Source organism: Dreissena polymorpha, unplaced genomic scaffold (genome assembly GCF_020536995.1).
Source record: "Dreissena polymorpha isolate Duluth1 unplaced genomic scaffold, UMN_Dpol_1.0 chrUn019, whole genome shotgun sequence".
In the NCBI taxonomy this organism is placed as follows: Eukaryota; Metazoa; Mollusca; class Bivalvia; order Myida; family Dreissenidae; genus Dreissena; species Dreissena polymorpha.
The window spans coordinates 178,622-203,091 of NW_026273333.1; the positions used below are offsets into that span (position 1 = coordinate 178,622).

The following is a 24,470-nucleotide window of genomic DNA, read 5'->3' on the forward strand; positions in this document are numbered from 1 at the left end:
ATGGCACAAATGAATCGCTCTTCGAAGTCATGATGTGTATCTGAAAACATCAAATATGTAAAATGAAATAAATAATTGTGAATTTTTCATTATGTATTCACCGTGCTGTTACCATTAAAGTGTTATATTGACGATATTTGTTGGATTCGATGGAATATCGATTTTATTTCACAGTGATCATATAAAATAATATGTTCACGCTTGGCGTAGCCACGAGTAAAAATACGTATTTTTTATGATCACGAATGAATTGAAATCGATATATCATCGAATCCAACAGATTTTCTTTCTATTTTATGCTTTTTTCACAGTATATTTACATTATAAAATAGTTAAACTGGATAACTTCTCTGGATTTCGTCGACAAAATGAAGTAATTTCACAGTTAATAAATGAAAAATATCGATATTTTTCACTGTTTTTTTTCACTGTTTAAAACAGTGAAATATCAGTTTTATTTCATTGATATTTCTCTATAAACCACCTGAAATTTTACAATCAAATCATATACTGTATTTGTAATGTGTGTATCCGTTTAAATTTTTTCATCCACTTAGCCATATATAATTACAAGACAACGGCGAATTACAAAATCTACTTTTTACTTAAATTTAAAACATGGTCAACAACAGTATAGTTAAATCCTTACAATCGTCATCACGGTTGAAAATAACATGCCACAAAACCAACAGTAGGATCAATCGAAAGCCAAGTTAACTGCAACTCCGATCGATATATCACTTGTTATTAATCTATGTGTACATTGGGTTTTAAAATTGCTTTATCAAAACGTACATCAAAATGGAGGTATATTAAAAACCGGCTCTTAAATACTTCTTTTTATTAAAAGGCGATAGAGCGTTTAAATGTTGAATCTGTATAAAGATAGTTTACAATGCCTGTTGTATATGTTGAATATATTATATATGATTTGGCACGAGTTGTCATATCATATCATATTTTATTAAACGAGTTAAGGAATTTTGTTAGTAAGCGAGCCTATATGGTATGATATGACAACGGGTGTCAGACCTTTGTTATCACATGCTTTTAAATGAGCAAATTAAATAAATATTTACGCATAAATAATTATAAATCCCGAATTTTGTTTACATTTCGTGACGTCATTTGACGTTGCAACGTCATTTCAGCAAAATAACAAAATGCGATTGGTCAATAAACGAAAACTAAGCAAATGAAAACGCTTTAAAATGTTGTATTACACATGTGTAATATAAAAAATATGTAATGGTTGTATTACACGGGAAACAGGGTATAGCATGTGAAACATTGATTTATGTCGAGGTGTATGTGCACTGTTAAGCAACCTATGGATATTATAGAGATACTTTTTACAAAATAACAACACCATGTCCATGTTTAGACTTTCGGACAGCTTTGAATATTCGATGACGATTGTATTATAGAAACAAGTTAATATTTATTATTTGAAGTCACCATTGTATCAACATCGTTGGAAAATCTAATACTTCTTACACGACAAATATAATTTCATTACTGAAATTTTCTGTATAAAACATGTTTGTTTTAATAGCATATACAAATTGTAAAATATACAATAAGATAACTGATGAAAAAATAATACGATAAATCTGCGAGCAAGACTTGTTACTAACGAATTAGTTAGTCATACGGACAGCGATTATTACGTGCATTTTTGTGTTTATGTGGTATTAAGTTTCTTAATATCTTTTAAACAGTACAAACTTGCAGCGCGCCCATTGTCACGTGACCAGGTCATGACCTGTAGGGAACAGGGAGCGGGCTTCTTGGTCAGTCGCGCGGTTTTCTTCCTCGGAATTGCTTGGCTGTATTTTGCTTGTAATGATTTTGTTTTAATACACGTGATTATATTAACAGATAAACAATGGCAAGTAATGAACTAGAAATATCAGTCGAAAATGAAACCGAGAAACCATTTAATTTCGATTCGTGGTGTTCAGAGTTAGAACTTTCTAGGTAGGTCACCCAAATACTGCGGAAAGAAGATATTGTGACTTGGGACGCTATTCGACTTTTGACAGAGAGTGATCTGAAACAAATTGGAGTTACACTCGGTGCAATTAAAGTGATCATGGTGAACATCAAAACAAACCAGGACAATACATCATCTGAAGTAGGGACCAATGATCAAATACTGCAAGCGGCAGGTAAGGCATTTGATAATTTGTTAAGTGCCTCTGCAGACAAAATTTCAACGCACGGTGACATGTTCATGGATCCGAGAACTATACTTACTATAAAATCAGTCAACAAAAAGGCGACACATATCACGCAATTTCTAACTGAAAAGACAAAACGTCGCCGCCAAAATAAAAGAAGAGGGTACGTTCTTAGCGGAAGTGGCAAACGGGAGGAAACAATCGTCCTCAAAACATCAGAAGACCACCCTTACCTCGAAATCTACATAGAAGATTGGGGGCTGCCAATATGCGACTTCTTAACCATCTCTTAAGCACCGGTCAGATCAAACGCACCGACGTCGAGTTTTATCTCGCGTACACCACAACAATCTTCGAATTTGCAGAAAATTACGAGTGGAACAGCGTCCTCAATTTCGAATACAGATACCGGGAGCTCCAGGCCGAGCATGCTTTTCGTTGGGGGACGTTTTCCCCACACATGGAGCTGCAAATTCTCCTCCCAAAACGACCGCGTACCGTCACGCAACACACACCGTCGTACCCTTCGAAACAACCTCGGGAAGATTGTCGTGTATTTAAAGCTAAGGGATCTTGCCCCTTTGGACCCAAGTGTCGGTACCGTCACCCGGGATCCGGGACAACCGCTGACCAGCCAAAAAACCATAAACACGATCTACGAGCCTTATCTTCGAAGCATGGGGGCGAATTTACCTGTGGATTTTTGTGATCAGGAGTTCATTCTGAACGGAATAAAACATGGTTTTAACATCGTCGACCCGGATAAAATATCGGAAAATGTTGAAGTAACTAATTACCTATCGGCAACAAATGCTGATGCGCGCGCGCGCTGTGAATCTCAAATTTTAACAAAGATTGCAAATGGACATTACGAAGTCGTCGATAAAAGACCGTGTATAATCTCTGCTCTCGGCGCGATACCTAAGAAAGGCTCATCTAAGGTCAGGCTAATTCATGACTGCAGCAGACCAAGCGGTGCAGCGCTAAACGATTACGTAACAACGGAACACTTCAAATACCAAACTTTAAAGGATGCCATGGATTTCATATCACCTAACTCTTTCCTAGCAAAGGTCGACCTAACTAATGCTTATAGAAGTGTGAAATTGCATCCATCAAATTTCAAAGCAACCGGACTCAAATGGAAATTCTCTTGAGGCACTCATGAAACCTTTATGATCGATAAAAGTCTTCCGTTCGACGCATCAATGTCGCCACAGATATTTAATCGTATAACGCAATCAGCGCGAGCAATTATGGCAAAAAAGGGTTTCAAGACGATAATTTGTTATTTAGACGATTTTTGATCATCGCCCCAACGTACGACGAATGTCAAACTGCTTTACACGAACTTATCCGTCTGTTGCGGGAATTAGGTTTTCAGATAATTTATAACAAAGTCGAAGGTCCGATTCAAAGATTAATATTTCTTGGAGTTACAGTAGATTCAGTACGGTATACCCTTTCCATGCCAGACAATAGAATATCTGAAATACGATCAGAATTAAAGAAAACACTTAATTATAAAAAGATTACTAAGCGCCAAATTCAAAGTGTAATTGGGAAATTAAGCTTGCTTTCACAATGTATTCACGGTGGACGTACGCACTTCAGAAGGCTGGTAGATCGGTGTAATAAATTAGGGAAACCTTAGCACCGTACGTGCATAACGCTTGACATTAGACACGATATTGATTGGTGGTTATCATTTATGCAAACTTTCAATGGCATTTTACGGATTGTTGATGACAGAGAATCCACGTCAATCTCGATTGATGCTTGTAAAACTGCAGGAGGCGGATTTTTCCATGGTGATATTGTGTATACACCGTGGCCACATGCTATGACTAGTTTACCTATAAACTACCTGGAGGTATTAAGTCTTGAACCAGCGGCACACAGATGGGCGCACTTGTCGAGAAATAAGAAGGTTTTTTGTGCATTGTGACAATATGGCAGCTTGCGCTATTATCAATAAGGGGACTTGCAAAAACCCTATTGTTATGGAATCTCTAAAACGTTTTTTCTGGTTATCAGTTCTTTATAATTTTAGGTTACGGGCAGTTTACTATCTAGGCCAGTATAATACTTTAAGTGATGTGTGAGCAGATTACATGAACATGGAGCTAGGCAACGCCTCCTTCATACTATGTCACAGCTGGGTAATTTCAATTCATATCTGTGTCGCTTTTTAAATTACAGGCTGCAGTAGAGAAGCGGGAATTGACTCAGACGTAAATTTCTACATCAGCAATACGTATTCGGACAGTACCAAGAAGACCTACAACGTACATCGTAAAGCATACATGTCATTTTGTCCTGAGATGAATAACTGCCCTGTGCCAGCTACGTTACAGACTATTTGTCGTTACGCTGCTTATCTAGCTAAGTCAAAGAAATATAGCTCATAGAAACAATATATGAATATAATTAGAATACTACATGCTAAATGGAATTTACCGAATCTGCTTACAAATAATTTTCAATTCACCTGTGTGTTACGAGGTATAAGACGTTTTCTGGGTGACAGCGTAGTGCGAAAAAACGCCCATCGACCCCGATATCCTCAGGAATATTTATGTGCATCTTAATTTAGCAAACTCTTTGGACGCAAGTGTTTAGGCTGCCGGTCTGACTATGTTCTATGGATTGTTACGTAAATTGAATGTGCTTCTCAAAAGCGCGGTGACTTTTAACCCCTCAAAGAATTTACGCCGACAGGACATTAGTTTCCTTCCCTGGGGTGTACTGCTGTCAATTCGTTGGAGCAAAGTTATTCAATACCAAACGCTGATCTTTGAGGTTCCATTAACCCGCATGGCAGACAATCGTTTATGTCCAGCCCAGGCTATTTATCACTATTTTGAGTTGACCAAATGTGCAAACACTGCTGGCCCTGCTTTTGTCTATTATGAACAAGGTACTTGCAAGCCTCTATGCGATGACGTTATTATTTCTCGTGTTAGATATTGTCTAAGTCGAAGCGGCACTGACCCCGACATAATAGGAACACATTCGTTTCGGAGAGGCGGGGCATCCTTTTGTTACAAGAATGGCATGTCAGCGTATACTATCAAACTCAGCACAGTTCAAACTTTACTTTTTCCTACTCATTTAATCCCACTTTTAGGGTTTGGAAATTTTAAACTTTGATATGTATTGTAATTGTTTATTGTAATTGTTTATTACATAAGATTATGTTTTGTCAAATTATGATACACTGTATTTGTATTTTACATGAATGGTATGCGCACTATTGATTTGTGTATTTATGCGAATGATTTAAACTTAACATTGCGCGCGCTTAATAAGTAGGAGTTTGTTAGCTAGTTTGTAGAATAAAGCTCCCTGTACCCCTCACAGTATGTTGTTTGTTTTGTTTAATCATGTCTTGTTACCCTAGCAGTTCACACGATGTCAACCAGTCTCCGACTTAAATACAATTATACAACACACCTGCGAATCGTTTTATGTCGTTGTCTAGAGTACAGTTATTTTTAATTTATTTTTAAAGGTTTTATAAAGTTACAAATAAGCATTTAAAAATATCCCCGAAATACTATTTCAATGTTATCAAATGCTGAACAGTCGGATAACTGAATCTAAATTCTACCCACGACTGTACCGAAGTTTATTTAAAGCGTTAAACCTAATTTATGTTAGGTTGGCTATAAAACCACAAATGCTTTACTTCCCAAACACAAGATTAATGTTTTTTAACAGATTTTATTCCAGGAAAGTTTTGAATATACTACGATAATTCTTACATAATACAATCCCTTCTTTGGCGAGAATAAAGGAAACAACGCCGGTCCCTATTGAATATCTATAAACATTTCAAAGACATGTCAGATTGCATCCTGCTGTACTAGCTGGAAATCAGTTAAATTTACATCTTATCCATCTAAAATACCACAAACGAAACCACTCTCACTGTACGTAAAATTTACTTCTAATGAACTTGTCTAATTAAATCACATAAAGATATGTTATCGATGATTAATTTTATTTCGAGCAAACAGTAAACTAGATCACATTTGTCCAATCTTGTTACCCCTGAACAAAATAATTATTTCCTGGAAATATTGTAAACGACCGCTGGGAGTATTCCCAATTATCGTCTAAGGACAGACGGCTTATCAATTCACATAAAACCAACATTTAATCTGAAATTAATTGGTAAAATATTTTATATTTTTATGGGCATAGTCTTACCATATGTATTGAGCCTAGAGTCATATAACATTTGCACATGAAAGAGCGGAAATTTTTTAAGACCGTCAACTTTACAGATCGCACTGATACAATACATAAAGATAATAAAGAAACCAAATCGTGAAAAGATCCCTTTAAAGAGTATTGCGCTCGGGAATCTGCACTGTTATGATTTTTTGGGTATTTTATACGTGTTATCAGTCATCCACGGAACCACGTGTTGTAAAGAGATTTAACGTAAGCCACTGAATCATTCTGAGTGATTAAATCGTTTCAATATACACGTCCGCACAAAACTGAAGAGATTTGATCAAATATTGTTGATATGACATTGTTCCAACTTGTTTGGCCTAGATACAAAAAGAACTGTTTCAACAACCACTAATGACGTAGACTCATCCTGAAAATACAGCTTCGTTTTAACAAATATTCTTGTAGAACAATACGATTGGAATACTTTATAATATGTCGTTCTACTTGTTAAAATAAGCATTGTCCGAAAATAAATAATATTAAGAAATCATATGATTCACGGATTGATTCATGATATGCAGCACGTAAAATATATAAAATAATTCTTTCTTTAATATATCATAACTGCTGTTCTTCAACCAGGTGAATCTTTAAGGCACACTAGTAGATTATCAGCTTAAACTAAATAAATTGTCATTTGACAGCAATTTTTCTATTCATCTGTTTTGTTACATGATAAAATGGTATTTAAACTGATAATTTATTTGAGACGGGCTCTGTAAAAGGGGGTTTACTGCAAGTGCGAAAGGTATCGTCCCAGATTAGCCCGTGCAGTCCGCACAGGCTAATCAGGGACGACACTTTCCGCTTTGATGATATGTTCTGTTTAAAGAAAGTATTTTCTTAGCAAAAAACCAGTTAAGGCGGAAAGTGTCGTCCTTGATAAGCCTGCTCTGACTGCACAGGCCAATCTGGGACGACACTTTACGCACATGTGGTAGTGAAACGAGTTATTCGTGATCTGAACGTAACCTGCCATGTTTGAGCATAGGACGTCCGAATACGACCTTATGGAGGAAATACCTTATGTATTTCCATCAAGTCAATAATGCATTCTTTATATGTTAAGATGATAACGATGTTAAACACGCTAGATTAATGTTGACACAAGGTACACTGCGTTCGTTAAATATCAACTAGCTATCATAGAAAGAAAATTTCACTAAAGGTATTGTTTTATTTCCTGTTTAAGATATCGTGTAAATTAGAACAGCGCCTTTTAAAACGTTGTCTACGTTGTGTTTATATTAATATTATATTGAGTATTATAATATAATATCATAGGTCGCATATTTAACGCAAGAATATTATTAATAAACATTTGAAATCGTTGTATTTCTCATTTGCTAACACTCATTTGTTTTATATAACAACAACAGAATGCTGAAAAGAAAAGTAAAGTTTTTTTTAAAAAAGGATTTTTGTGCATAATGCAATGGGACGTTAAATTGGTCAAATAAATTTAGTATTATTATATATTTGATAACCATAGCATGTGTTTTTTGTATTTGAAAACTAATTCTGCATAGGAATTGCGTACCCTTAGTACGTGTATTCTTAATTTATTCAATTAACTTAAGTTGTTTAGTTCGAACACGGGTTTGTGAGTGCGTAGTTGTTATGAAAAGACACTTGATCCCACAGTTGTAATGAAAAGACATGTGGTCTCTTAGTTGTTATAGAAAATCATAAGAGCAACTAGTTGTTATAGAAAGACATGTGATCACTTGTTGTATAAATATATACGAGCACGTGGTTATGAAAGACACGCAATAAGTGAGTGTAGAGTCACAGTATTTCATATGCAGGAACATGCATAAGAGGCATTATTTCCTTTTACATTTCGATTTATTAGGCTCAACGGACACCTGAATAACATGTTGGCGATGTCACTGAAAACGAAACAGTAACACAATCATGAAAACTGAGACACCGATCCTGTATATACTTGCTTAATTTTAGAATGGAATGTCATTAAATAAATCTATAACGGACAACGTGTGAGATCAATTTTGTTCGAAAACAATTACCTCATAAAAATACCTGGAATAGTCTTACATAGTATAATAGCAATATAAAAAAGCATCAGTTCAAACCTGGTACATCTTATGATGTAAGTTAACGCTTTACCTCTTAAACACACGAGAATTAATACGTCGTGTACCTATATCTTGTTTTAAGTTTACCTTGTAATGTTTCGCACACACCTAATGGTGTTTGTCGTATTTTTTTTATTTTTTTTTCTATTTTTTCATTTAATATCGAAGATATTAAATCAAACTTGTATTTATAGTATGGCTAAGATAAAATATATCAATCGTTAGTAATGTTAAGGCATGTATTCCGTAAGCGAAAATAATAATTATACGAGCGGTTAAATTTCCTAGAAATTACACGGAAACAAGTGAACGAATGATGGATTAAATAAGATAAGAAAGATTGTCCGTAACACAATAGTTTCCACCCTTAACCATTGTACTTCTTCCGTTATCTGCACTGTTTAAGGGATAGATATACAACATATTATGACATTTGACAGTACAACCATTGATAAAAAAACATTAACTCTGCAACTTAAATCGGAAGATATATGGTAATACCATTTTACACATGTGCGCATATTATCTGTCATTACATGACGTTTAAACTCAGATTCCTAAATACTTTAACTGCAACACTGTTCCCGCGAGACATTTAAAAATAAAGAAACAACTTTTTTTTTACAGAAACTTTATGGGATTTTTCTGTGTTTCATCTTGTGTTTACCTCAGTAAAAAATGTTTGTCTGGGGAATATGTTTCTGTTTCATTGTTCGATGATGGGTTATATTTCGGGTAACGGTGACTTTTGCTGCTCTTAATAACCCCTGATTTCAAACAGGAATTAAAACCTTCACTCAAAGAATTTTTAAACGAGTAAAGAATAAAAAATGTAACTAGCAAAAACATTAAAATTTAAAAGTTTCAACAGTTCATATGAAATATCAACAATCGTAATGATTAATCAATATATAGCAGATGTATTCATGTTTACAACGGAATGAAGGTTAGAATAGTTAGAATTATTTAACTATACAATTTTGTGATTAATAATATGTATTGTTAATAAGTATGCTTTATCCATTTCAAAAAATGGTTATAAGAACGATCAAACATAAAAACATGAAAACGCATTATACATCGATCAGCTATAAAGGAGTCACTACTGCGCTGTTTGTTAACCTTAATATAAATACGAATATCTACCTGAGGCAGGGGGTAATTAGGCATTTAAAATCTAATAAGGAACGATCGGCCTTCCAAACAAGGCTCTCGCCTCATTTAAGATGTAAATGAGAAGTGGTTAATTCTTTTGTTAACGAAAAATTAATTTCTGAAATGACCATAGAGCCTTCCAATGTTTAGCTTGAAAAACATAACAGTCAACAACCGTAAGAAATGTTAAGAAATCAATAGTTCTAATAAACAACTATGAATCTCAAAACAGATACGCAGCCGATAAGTTTTTGAGGAATGCTCTCAAATTATCCGATTCTATATTCGTATCTTCGTAATTGTTTATCCGGGTCTACTGGCGGGTGTGTGTGTGCGTGTGTGTTTGTGTATAAAACATTTTTAGTTCCTTTCGCGCCCGAGGCTGTGTTATGTGAGAACCCAAAATGTTTCAAAGAACAACCATCTTTCATAAGTAAGTTTAGACGAAATTTAAATTATTACTGCAATTTCCAGCTATTTAGTTGTTACTGAAGGCTGTCAATTAGTGTTGGGTCTTGTGTTTTGGGGGTGTTGGTGGGCGGAGTAAACCCCATCTGTCCGGTTTGGTGAACATCACCTAAACTCAGATGATTCCGGGATCGGGGATTTAACCCAGGTCTGCCAGGTAATAACTACTGCGCTTACCGGGCAGCAATCTACGGAGGGGTAAGTTATCCAACAGTGTATAGATGTTAATAAATGAGACTAAAGGAAAATTTCTTGACGAGAGAGAACTACTCCGAAAAAAGCTACTATTTGCGTGTAAAATATGATTGTTTAACGTGTGTGATTATCATTAGTCTTCGTTCACTCTGTTCCGGTTCTTAAAAAACATTGACGATCCGTTCAGAGAGTTTCTGTAATAAAGCATAAAATAGGTTGGAGAGGTATTCGCTTAAATTAGTTTTATTTTCATTTTACTTGATATATGTATAGTCTCAGATCCTTTATGACTAAATGTGCTAATGGAAATACCACGTAACTATGACGTAAAGTAGTTCACTTTTTAAATAATGCATAAATATAATCGTCCGCGACATGTAAAACTGATAATGTTTCAAGACTGACTGTGCGGCTTCAAAGCTCAATAGGGACTTTGTGGTTCACAAACACAGCTCTTGTTGTAGCATTACATCTTTGTAATGAGCATAATGTTCGTAGTTGAATCCATTAGTGGTTGAGTGTTACTGCGTTATTGAGCATAGTCTTTGCCGTCAGTGCCATTGCTTGAAGTATTAAAGGGACTTATTTGCAGTTTCCCAAATTTACAAAGTCTAAATGCAAATTGTAGCGAAACGACGCCATACCAATTAAAATAAAAAACGCATGATGTTAGTCAACTATAATCGCGTTGGTAAGTAATAATCAATAGTCTATATACAACCGAATACGTGATCCACAACTAGTTATATTGCATTAACGCTTAGCGCTTACGAACAAAAACATATAACGAATACAAGGTTACTGCATACCACAAATACTGATCCAAAACATCTTAAGAGACTTGGGGAGAGCTTACAGATTTTCAAGCCGAGCCATCGAATTATCGTTATCTAATCTTTATTCGAAACATACCTGGTTTCATATTTATTCTATTGATAACGCATTTTTCTTATTTTATTTCGAACCTAATTAACGCATGATAGGAAACACGAAACTTGCCTGTAATGATGAATGAAAATAATTAAAATCCTTGCTGTTGTCAACGAAGAACTTTTTATACCATTTATTTTGACAATCACAGCGTAGTTTGGGACTTAACTTAAGGAATTCTAAACAATTGAAATATTATACTAATGAACAAAACGTCATGTTTCATTAAAGCAACATAAATACTCAAAATATACGAATATCTGGCAAACTATTGCCTAAAATAAAGTTAACCCATAAACAAAATCAGTGTTCCTTATAGCAATAGCTACAGTTTAACGATAGATATGGTATGGTAACATAGATTAAACGAGAAACAAAATTATCGATTTTTTATTGTTTGGTCGACAATATATAGACGCTAATCCCGCCAATGTATCCGATCGTTTACGTGCGAACGCGATACTGGCTTCGGGTAACGCCGGAAGAATGACGTATTCATGAAAACTTCGCTCGTTAATGTTCGGATATCGTAGCCGGAAATACACATGGAATATATATTGTCACACGAGATTTTATCTGGTAAAATCTATGTTACAGGACCATATCTAGCGCTGTAATTTTGGCTATTGTTATCAGAATCTTTGCTATAATTTATCCTGTATTACGTAATCTTCGGTGGAATTGGTTGTTAATGGGATTTATTGTTATCAATAGTTTGATACATAAACGTGAAATGTAATTGTAACATAGGCACATTAACTTTAGTAAGCTTCACGAGAAACCGCCAAGAGATATTACTTACAGACCATCAAAAGCGTTCTTTATTTTAGTATTAGTCAACCGTACACTATTATGCACATTATAAGTATACACGAACATTGTAAATCAGTTTGCACTATAACGGATAGATTTAATCGAATGAAAAGAACAAACAACTGCTCGTTAAACAAAACAAGAATAAAGCAACCAAAAAAAAAAAATCGTGGTTCTTTGCGATGGGCTGGGGGGAATACTGCTACGGCACGTTGTAATATCAATACAATAACACAATATTGCCCTTTTTCATATTTTTCCCCTCAAACTATAGCTAGAGGCCAATTATGTATTTGTCATGTATGCAATGACGTTTAATCAATGGTTATTACTATAGGAACATTCTAGAAAATACAATTTGCTGCGTGATTTTCCCACAATACACCGATAAATTAATACTTGTCAATTAGCATGTAGTGAACACGGAATCACTCTTTCGAAGACATGTTACTTTATACATAAACAAACTAATTAGTCTCAAGTTACCGTGTTACTCGCTCAATTACATTGTGTACTTTTCCTTTATTGCTTGAATGACATATCATTGTAGCGAAGGTCAATTGCAAGTGGTTAAATATATGATCTATAGTACATTTAGCCATAGTATGTGCAAAGTTAGCTGAAATTGCCGTTATTCATATAAATCTAATTATTTTTTTTTATTTTTGTTTAATTATAAGACACTTTGTATCATACATTTTCCATTAAACATAGCAATACAGTGAACACAGTGTAGCTTCAGCTGATATTAATATGTAAACTGGAAACATCGCATTCTTTCGGAAGCAAAACAAAAGCAACATAATCATCAAACATCTTAATCGACATTAACATTGATACGCACTTGTTGAAACCAAACTGTTTTCAGTCATTTTAAATAACCTAATATCTGAAGGCACAACTCGCTATAATCGACGTAAAATCTATCGTCCTCTCCAATACAAGAATAAATTATCGCACAGGCGTGCGAGAAACTCATGGATCTTCATTACTCTAGCTGCAGTATAGGGGAAGTGAGTGGAAAGGAATGTTATGCTAGGTATGGAACCATTTATTATATTTAAATGGAAATAATAATATTTGTTCATGATAAAACACAACCGTATATAATAAACTTTAAAATGTAATGAATTTTAAAGCATATTTTTATAACATGCATGCCACGAGATAAGTTGCAGATTTTATATGCGGATTCTTCATTTCGGAGTGACACTTTGTGCAAATGTAAGTAAAATAATACTTATAATGATAATGATAATAATAATAATACTAATAATAACAATAACATTAAAAGTAGTTACAACAGTAGTAGTAGTAGTAGTAGTAGTAGTAGTAGTAGTAGTAGTAGTAGTAGTAGTAGTAGTAGTAGTAGTAGTAGTAGTAGAAGTAGTAGTAGTAGTAGTAGCAATAGTGGTAGTAGTAGTAGTAGTAGTAGTAGTGGTAGTAGTAGTAGTAGTAGTAGTAGTAGTAGTAGTAGTAGTAGTAGTAGTAGTAGTAGTAGTAGTAGTAGTAGTAGTAGTAGTAGTAGTAGTAGTAGTAGTAGTAGTAGAAGTAGTAGTGGTAGCAGTAGTAGTAGTATTAGTAGTAGTAGTAGTAGTTGTAGTAGTAGTAGTAGTAGTAGTAGTAGTAGTAGTAGTAGTAGTAGTAGTAGTAGTAGTAGTAGTAGTAGTAGTAGTAGTAGTAGTAGTTTTACTATTGTTATTAGTATTATTAGTAGTATTAGTATTATTATTAAATATATAATACACCATTAACCGACATTCATTCACTGGTTGTAAAATGTTTTTGTAAACGAAAAACGTTTTCAGGTCTAATGATTGGTTTAACACGGCGTGATCATCATTAGTCAAGGAAGCAGATGGTGAACACATTATAAACATGTGGTGCAATAATATTAATGTGGTTAAAACATTATGAAGGCCGAATGGCAACTTTTAATTGTTTTATGCTAAAACAAATTAAATGTTAACGCATTAAAATTCATAAGTTTAAATAATGTTTAAATGGTACTGGATATGCAAGTCAAGAAAAAATAACACAGCATGAGACTTTTGTTCAGTGGCATCCTCCAATTAAATGAAAGAAAACAAATTTGAGATAATTGTTCGATTCCACCTTGAGCAATCGTCAACAATTCAGTGGTTTGTGCAGCATTTGACAACATACTTAACGATCAATAATAAGTGATTTTTCTTAACATCATGTCACGTGATATGGCGCGGAAAGACGTGTTTAAAATCGGAAGGAGTATTTTGGATAAATTTTAAGTTTTAAAGAGTGTTTAGTGCTTGGATGTATATCGGAATAGTGGGAGAAAGTTATATGTGGCTATTATTTAGTTAATTTCAAGAACAATCATGATAAAACATGACAAGAAAGAGAAAATACAGAAATAGTAGTGGGAGTGCAAGCGGGAAAGTAAACAAACTTACAAAGCCAAGAGGCCCGTCTGAAGATATTGAAGCTAGTACTCCGGTGAGTGACATTTTAAGTAAAGCTAGTGCTGTTTTATTTCCGGATTCGAACTCCCCAGATGATAACACGTTTGATTTGACGCCAGGAAATAACTCTTACTGTAAACAAATCAATTTCCCAAATATGGCGGACGGAGGCTGCGAGCCGAAGAATAAAGACTTGTTGGACTGTATGAACGCATTAGGCTTTATAATAGGATCCATGGAAAGGAAACTAAGTGTTTTGGAAAACCTTGAAAGTAAAGTCATGGACTTTGATAAAGAGCTGAAGAAGATTTGGTTAGCGTTGGACGACCGCATTAAACGCACCGACGCGCGAGTGATTTCGCTTGAAGAGAGGGTGGAGTCCGCAGACGTCGGGGCGGCACACATGGCCGAGAAGGTGGCCATGCTTGAGAAACAGCGAGAGGAGCTTCGGGACGACGTTGCGTATCTAAAATCGCAATCCATGCGGAACAACTTAGTGTTCACCAATATTAAAGAATAAATAAAGAATCCTCAGGCAACGAGACTGCGGAAATCACGGAAACCAAGTTACGAACACATTTGCAAGAAACTCTCAAAATCGCAAAGCATATCGCAGAATCAATCCGCCTTGAGCGCGTTCATCGCTCGCCTGGACAGCCAGTTTCCGGTAAAATTTGCAACATCGTTTCCAAATTCACATAATTTTAGGACCGGGAGATGGTACGGAGACAATGGAAACACTTGTCAGGAATTGGATGCCAAATGTTTGAGCAGTTTCCACCGGAAGTGCTGGAAAAAGGCCGGAAACTAGTGCCGAAATTGAAGGTCGCCAAACAAGAGGGTAAACGATCTTGGATCGTGTACGATACCCTTTACATGGACGGCAAGCCAGTAAATCAGTAGGAGCACGACAGGGATGAACTTTCTATCCTTTCGTGGAACATTCATTGCCTTACCAGAGACAAAAAGGAAAGTCCTGACATTGTAAATATTTTAAAACAGTATGATATATGTTTTCATTAAACATCATGGTGCGATTCGAATAGTAATATAAATTTAAACGGATACATTTCACATAATTTTCACCGTAAATTTCAGCATCGAAGAGCCCGTAGAAACAGTGGAGGAATTGTTTTATATTATAAAGAGAAATTAAGAGATGGGATACAAATAGTTAAAAATCATTTTGATACAATCATATGGCTAAAACTTCATCATTTATTTTTAATACCCAGAACGATATCTATGTATGTGGAGCCTATCTCTGGGGAGAAGATTCACCTTTGTACAACAGTATAAATGTGGATTTATTTGATATTTTAGAAAATGATTTGTTTTTGTATGATAGCTTATGTAGTGTTTTTATTTGCGGCGATTTAAACAGCAGAGTCGGTCAGAAAAGTGATTATATTATATTTGATAAGTTAAATGATTGTTGTGATTGTCCTGATTATGTTTCCGATAGCACACCTGCACGGGCCTCCAATGACAGGTCAAATAATAACCACGGGATAAAATTGTTAGATCTTTGTAAAGGTACATGATTCCGAATTATTAACGGTCGTATAGGTAATACTGACCAATATATATTTATGTCCAATAATGGTTGCTCGGTTATTGGTTACTTATCAACAAAAGAATGTAATTTCTCCCAGATTAAGTCATTTACAATATTTCCATTCAATGAATGGAGTGATCACGCTCCACTGCATTTTTCGCTATACTGTAATAAAATTTCCCGTGGTGGTTCATACTTTTTAGAGACACGGTATAAATGGGATTCTACGTTAAGAGAGCAGTTTCGCTCACGAATTATTTCTCAATTGCCTCTGTTTAATAGCAGTGTAAATACCACAGATAATTTAAGCAGGGATTCGGTTAACAATATGTTACATTTATTTACAACAGTATTCGTGATATAGCCGACCCTTTGTTTTCGAAAGAGTGTATTTTTAAAGATAATGTTGCTTTTGAAAATTGTTCTTGTAAAAATAAGAAGTGGTTTGACAGTGAATGTATAGATGCCCGTAATTTATATTTAAATGCACTTCGATGCTTCAACACTGATAAAACTAATAGTTACAGAATAGTTTTATGTGAGAGAAAACAAGTGTATAAAAATATTGACAGACAGAAATAAATGTTGCGATAACAAACGAAGAATGGTTAAAATTACAGAATTAAGGAAAAGTAAACCAAGGGAATTTTGGAAACGTTTCAAGTAAAAACCCAAAAGATCTATTAATATACCGTTAGCGGAATTTACGGATTTTTTTTCGAAGATTAGCTCGGATAATTTGTGTGCATCGAATTTTGAAGCGGAAAGTTTTAATTGTTATAATGATTTTAATCTTCCTAATAATGTATATCCTGAATAAGATGAACCGATAACGGTGCATGAAATAACTGCTGTAAAATAACTTAAACGATTTAAAGCGTATGGAAGTGACAACATTTTAAATGAATATTTTATAGAATCTATTGACATTCTGTCATCTCATTTATGTGATTTATTTAACAATATACTAAATGCCGGTTATTATAATGTAATGCATGTGTTAATGGTGAGTTAGGAAGATATCCTCTCTTTATACATTGATACATGCGAATCGTACAGTATTGGTTTAAAATAGCAGCCTGTGATAACATAATTATCAAAACTGTATACAACATTGGAGTTTCAGATTACGCCAGAAGCTGCCGAAATTGGATTTATAACATCAACAAATTATTGAATGATTACGGATTCAGTTATGTCTTTAACAGTGTTCATGATATTGATGTTAAAAATTCAATACCCATTCTAAAATCCAGACTTATTGATTCATATAAACAAAAGTGGCACCGTGCACTAGAAGATAGTTCAATGTTAGATATTTATAGAATATTTAAATCAAACTTTGAATATGAGATTTACATAGACTTAGTTCCGAAAAATTTAAGGTTTTATATATGCAGGTTAAGACCAATATATATTTATGTCCAATAATGGTTGCTCGGTTATTGGTTACTTATCAACAAAAGAATGTAATTTCTCCCAGATTAAGTCATTTACAATATTTCCATTCAATGAATGGAGTGATCACGCTCCACTGCATTTTTCGCTATACTGTAATAAAATTTCCCGTGGTGGTTCATACTTTTTAGAGACACGGTATAAATGGGATTCTACGTTAAGAGAGCAGTTTCGCTCACGAATTATTTCTCAATTGCCTCTGTTTAATAGCAGTGTAAATACCACAGATAATTTAAGCAGGGATTCGGTTAACAATATGTTACATTTATTTACAACAGTATTCGTGATATAGCCGACCCTTTGTTTTCGAAAGAGTGTATTTTTAAAGATAATGTTGCTTTTGAAAATTGTTCTTGTAAAAATAAGAAGTGGTTTGACAGTGAATGTATAGATGCCCGTAATTTATATTTAAATGCACTTCGATGCTTCAACACTGATAAAACTAATAGTTACAGAATAGTTTTATGTGAGAGAAAACAAGTGTATAAAAATATTGACAGACAGAAATAAATGTTGCGATAACAAACGAAGAATGGTTAAAATTACAGAATTAAGGAAAAGTAAACCAAGGGAATTTTGGAAACGTTTCAAGTAAAAACCCAAAAGATCTATTAATATACCGTTAGCGGAATTTACGGATTTTTTTTCGAAGATTAGCTCGGATAATTTGTGTGCATCGAATTTTGAAGCGGAAAGTTTTAATTGTTATAATGATTTTAATCTTCCTAATAATGTATATCCTGAATAAGATGAACCGATAACGGTGCATGAAATAACTGCTGTAAAATAACTTAAACGATTTAAAGCGTATGGAAGTGACAACATTTTAAATGAATATTTTATAGAATCTATTGACATTCTGTCATCTCATTTATGTGATTTATTTAACAATATACTAAATGCCGGTTATTATACGGACCAGTGGACGGAAGGTATTATCATCCCACTTCATAAAAAGGGTTCCAAATATGATGTTAATAATTACAGAGGTATTACGTGAGTGAGCTGTTTGTCAAAATTATTCACGACTGTTATAAATAAACGTGTTGAAAATATCTGTACAAAACAAAACATCATTTCGGACGCCCAATTCAGATTTCGAAAAGGACGATCCTCTACTGACGCAATATTTATTTTATATTCTTTGATAAATCATTATTTATTTGAAAACAAACGTTTGTATGTTATTTTTGTCGATATGATGAAATGCTTTGATACTATTTATAGAAATGCTTTAAGGTTAAAAATGTTTAAATGTGGAATTCAAGGCAAAATATTAAGAATTGTGAGAGATATGTACCAAAAATTAAGTCATGTGTAAAATCATTATCTTCATTTTCAGATTACTTTAGCTATGCTGTTGGCTTGCGTCAAGGAGAAGTTATGTCCCCTTTGTTGTTTTCTATCTTCGGAGAAGATCTTGAGTTGTTTTTGCAAAATAATATTGATTCAGGTTTGCAACTAGATGACATTTTTGTTAAATTTTATTACTTTTTGCAGACGACATGGCCATTGTCGGTAATTCACCAGAAGAAATCCAGAATCCTTTAGATAATTTATACACTTATTTTTAAATATGGGGACTGTAAGTAAATATTGATAAGACAAAGATAATGGTTTTTCGAAAAAGAGGCGGATTATTGCCAAATGACAAGTGGACATACAATGGTCATGCTATATAAACTGTAAATGACTTTAATTATTAAGGTGTTGTTTTTAATTATACAGGTAGTTTTAATTTAAATCAGGAACATTTAATTGGCAAAGCTCTTAAAGCATTGAATACATTGTTTTGCAAAGGTCAAGATTTTGATTTAAAGCCAAAAATTCAATGTCAGTTATTTGATGCATTCGTTGGGTCTATTGAGGTTATTCAGCAGAAGTTTGGGGATTTTTACGAAATCTAAGAAATTGGAAAGGATACATCTGATATTCTGTATAAGGCTTTTAAGAGTTAAAACTAATACCTGTAATGCATGTGTTAATGGTGAGTTAGGAAGATATCCTCTCTTTATACATTGATACATGCGAATCGTACAGTATTGGTTTAAAATAGCAGCCTGTGATAACATAATTATCAAAACTGTATACAACATTGGAGTTTCAGATTACGCCAGAAGCTGCCGAAATTGGATTTATAACATCAACAAATTATTGAATGATTACGGATTCAGTTATGTCTTTAACAGTGTTCATGATATTGATGTTAAAAATTCAATACCCATTCTAAAATCCAGACTTATTGATTCATATAAACAAAAGTGGCACCGTGCACTAGAAGATAGTTCAATGTTAGATATTTATAGAATATTTAAATCAAACTTTGAATATGAGATTTACATAGACTTAGTTCCGAAAAATTTAAGGTTTTATATATGCAGGTTAAGATTATCTGTTCACCCCCTTCGTATACAGACTGGTAGATATAATGGAAACAACATTGCTAGACAAGAAAGATATTGTCTGTGTTGTCATGCCACGGACATCGAGGACGAATTTCGTTTTGTATGTGTTTGTTCAACATTTGATAATATAAGACAGAAATACATTAAAAACAATTTCTATAATAATCCATCTGTTATTAAGTATGTACAATTTCTTCAATCAACCGATAGGTCTGAAATAATAAAACTGTGTTTATTTGTTAAGGAATCGTTAAGTATTAGATTGAATTTGTTAAATCGTATAACGTAATTTTCAAATTGTTCATCCTCTTATCTTCTGTATACAGAGCTCCAGATAAGGGTCATATTTTCGTAATTACGAATTATTTTCAAGTCCGTTACGTATTTATTTTAAAATCTTGTCGTACCATTAAGAATTACAAAATCAAGTTACGAATATTATTTTTACATCGGTTCGTATCGAATTTTTGAGAGAATTTCGCGTATTAAAGATCTTTTCGGTGCTTATATAGACTGGTTATCGGGTTTGTTTAACAAAGCGCATTTTTCCAAAAATAGCGGCGTGTACAGTCTCTCTGCCAAAAACAATGGCGGTGCCCAGAGAGCGTCTTAAAAAACTGCAAAGCGTGCAAAAACACACTTTTACATATTGTACGCAAAGTGAGCCGAAGTTGAATGTTAAGAAAGACATTATAGAAAAGATCTTATACGATGCTGTATGTTCAGTTGCCGACACAGTCGGAAAAAGCTAAAAAAACTCGACACGACGGGTCCAAACTTAAACAAAAAAACATTGAACGAGTGAAAGGGACAATTGCCGTGGCTAATCGTTGAAAAGATTGATAGGGGGCCCGTTTTAATTGTGAAATATGTAAAAATTCACCGAAGGCATGCAATCTAAGTACAGTTTGGGCATATGAAGGTATTTGAAAAATAAAATTGTATAATACTGACTAGACACTGTTGAACTCGTATAAATAAAGTTGCTAGTATGTTTATTTTGATTTTTTGCATGAAAATAATCATTATTATTTATTTTTAGGTCATTTAGAAAAGTTTAGAATTATTTTCCAAAACTTAGTATTAACGTAAAGAATAAAATTTCAGAGTTAAGAATTATTTTTGAAGATCTGGTAGTAACGTTAAGAATTTCACAAAACCTTATCTGGAGCTCTGTGTATATATTTGTTTTGTAAATATTCATGTTTGTTGACACTTGTTTTTTGCGCATATACATGTTGACATATATCAATACCAACCACATGTGATGTTGACGATGTACATTGTGCAAGTCAAATAAAATGTCTGTCTACATCGTACATCGCTGCAATTACACATGATAATTATTCGACAGCTGGTGAAAGCATTAGAATAAAGAGTGAACACAGTAAAGTAAGAAGAACTTGGTAGTTAACATACAGAAGGAAATTAAAACAGAGTCACCAGCTTTGTTTTATCCGTCTCACTCATGTCTCTTCGGCTACGGTTAACTATAATACATGGGTCATTTAAATAAATATAATGTTCTTTTTTGAATGTTATTACAATTAAATTATCTTGTATATTTATATACATATATGCATTTAAAATTTAATATCGTTATATTCACTTTTCTATTTGCAACATGTCCGTATTATATGTGTTATATATTGTGCTAGAAGTATAGCATTATGCTATATTCAATACGCTGTCGAAACTGACAATTTAAGGACAGTATTAACACAATTTAGTAGTGAAGTATGTTAATAGTACCATCTTCTAAGTGGTTATTACTAGATCCGTAACAAGATAAAACAAATAATCCACAGTAGTCACAATTTCGCCTTAAACGGTGCAATTAAACACATTAATAAAATAGCATCGTGGGGATCAAGAGGTGATAGAATTAGCTTATGGGATTGTACACTATATTACGATTTATCAGGTGTGTAATTTTAATCATAAAACATGTTTAGTTTGATTAATAATATTTTATTGCATCATCATAAAATTGATAACACTTAAATTTTGCATAAAATATTGTATTTAAGTTTAATAATTGTTTTTTAATTATACGATTTGTTTTCAAATACTTAAAAATAAACGAACCCAGTATAAAAAAATCAATTTACCATTTTCTGACAAGAGTTTGATATGCACCTTACTAAGCTATTATCGAAGCAATGTTCGTTAAGGTCTTGATATTTTGCGAAATCATGAAATCCTATTATAAAATTGTTCAATGTAAAGGCGTTTGCACATAACGCCTGTTGCTGGCAAGCGATGTGGCGATTACGATACATGCTTAAGATGAATGATATACCAGTGTCAGTTATCAATTCAATGTTTATTATTTAGGTGCAATTAAGTCCAAGACAATTAAGCCAAGATGTCGATGGAAGATCATGCAAAAGAATTCAATCTGCACTTCAAGCATTTATTCTTCAACAAGGTAATATTCTGCGTGATTTAAACCATGGCGAAATTTTGAGTTGCATGAGCAGGGTTGACAATTTATGTTCAGAACGCATGTATGCCATATTGCTCGAAACAGTTATTGCGAACTATACACATTTCGATCTATAACACATTGCGACCTATAAAAAATTTCGACCTAAAACACAATGTTTTGTTCAAACTAAAGTATGACCATTTTTGTATACACTGTAGTATATGTTAGAATTAAATAATTAAAAACAAATACTTTTTATAAATGAAGTGCTATATACTAATTTTTCGCTTACTCGTATCCCATATATATTTGCAGAGTAAGTATAAGAGACTAAAGATATTAACAATTATGCTATCGTAATTTTAATTATGCAATATGCAATGTGAATTGCAGGAAAACAGCTCAAGAGAAGCAAAGGGCTTTCATACGTGGCTGTGTTCTTATGACGTCAAAAACGGCAGCAATGCATCGAACATCTCGACCGGTTGCCCGATGTTCCAGGACAACCTGCATCAGTCACTGCTGGACGACTCGACACCGTATACGCCGTCGCCGGAACATCGATTCTTCACCTATATCACACCGGTAATCGCCGTCCTCGGGATAGTTGGAAATTCAGTATCCCTAATGGTATTCTTGTCGAAAAACATGCGCAAGCTTTCCGCCAGCATGTATCTTATCGCTTTGGCAATATCCGACATAATGTCACTTTTGTTGTATGTACTGCCTGAATGGCTTAAACATGGAGAACCGTTGCTGTCTGGATACAGTTGGCCATCACTGCTACAGACAAATGGCGTGTGTAAGTCTGTTTTATATATTCAGTATATCGCAAGATTCTTGTCATCTTGGTTTGTCGTGTTCTTCACCATTGAACGGTTTATCGGCGTTTGTTTCCCGCTACGCCGAAAAGATCTTTGTGACCACCGGTCTGCATCCAGGGTCATACTCGGCGCCGTTGTTGTGGCCGCAGCCGGTTGCGTATTTAAACCCGTACTTAGTGGTTCCTTCCCCACAATCAGCGGAGCTATGCTGTGCACGAGCGACAAGGACAACCAATACTTGTCTTTCATTCTAGACAGCACATTTGGAGTGATTATTACATTTATTCCGTTCATCCTGATCACCGTACTGAACGTGTTCATTATACGTAGGCTCGTGTTACGAAACAAACGTAGTAGAAAAATTCGCGTCGTTACAAAGGAGTCAATTATTCGACTGGAATTCACGTTCATTCTCTTGGCGATGTCAATTTGTTTTGTTGCGCTTAACCTTCCATACTTTGCTGTATGGTGCAAACGCTACTGGAAAATACGCCAGATGTTCAAAATGCACATGATGTCGCCAAATACACTACAAATCCATGATGACAATATAAGCAATCTTGACGACGCCCTTCACGTTACAAGGACAATTTTCTACACTAACTATTGCATCAATTTCTTTCTCTACTCAGTGACTGGGGCATATTTTCGAAAAGAGCTAAAACACCTCTTCTGCAAACCTGACAAAAACATCACAGTGAGCTATGCGCACAGATGTTCGGCAAACAAAACAGGGGCTCATTCCATGGCCTCCCCGCAAACCAGTCTACTTTGAATCTATTGTAGAAATTCAACATAATGCTTACATTAATACTTTTATGAAATGATTAACAACCTACGACATTTTAATGCGTTTAGTCGTGTTTGAAAAAAATAAAAAATTCCCATGGGATTATTTTCTCCCATTGTTTTTTCTCCCATGGGATTTTTGTTCCAATGGGATTTTTCAGTTACGTAAGCCGAAAAGTTTCTTAATGCGAAAAACAACAATAAAGGAAATAATAATTATAATTATGAATAATAAATTGAATAATATAAATAACATGACTATTTTTAAAATACGTTACAATTTCAGTTTTATGCTAGTAGAACTAATCATTTCTTGTTCGAGCAGATGGCTGAGTCCAATTGGTGAGTTTGTCAGCTTAGAACCAGTATAAATGCATCGCAGACAGACAACGCTGTCATACTGTACACACCGCTGAGTAACAATCTTTATTACATTTCATTTTGCAACAGAAAACGAACTCCGTAGTATAATT

At 34.1% G+C, this 24,470-nt stretch overlaps 1 protein-coding gene across 1 annotated transcript; it reads left to right on the forward strand.

Moving 5' to 3' along the window:
• Window positions 1-22,320: 22,320 nt before the first annotated feature.
• LOC127863597 (C-C chemokine receptor type 1-like) lies at window positions 22,321-24,042 on the forward strand. Its single transcript, XM_052403182.1, has 2 exons — window positions 22,321-22,384; window positions 22,778-24,042. The coding sequence occupies exons 1-2, from the start codon at window positions 22,322-22,324 to the stop codon at window positions 23,981-23,983; spliced, it is 1,269 nt and encodes a 422-aa protein (XP_052259142.1). The 5' UTR covers window position 22,321; the 3' UTR covers window positions 23,984-24,042.
• The last annotated feature ends 428 nt before the right edge of the window (window positions 24,043-24,470 follow it).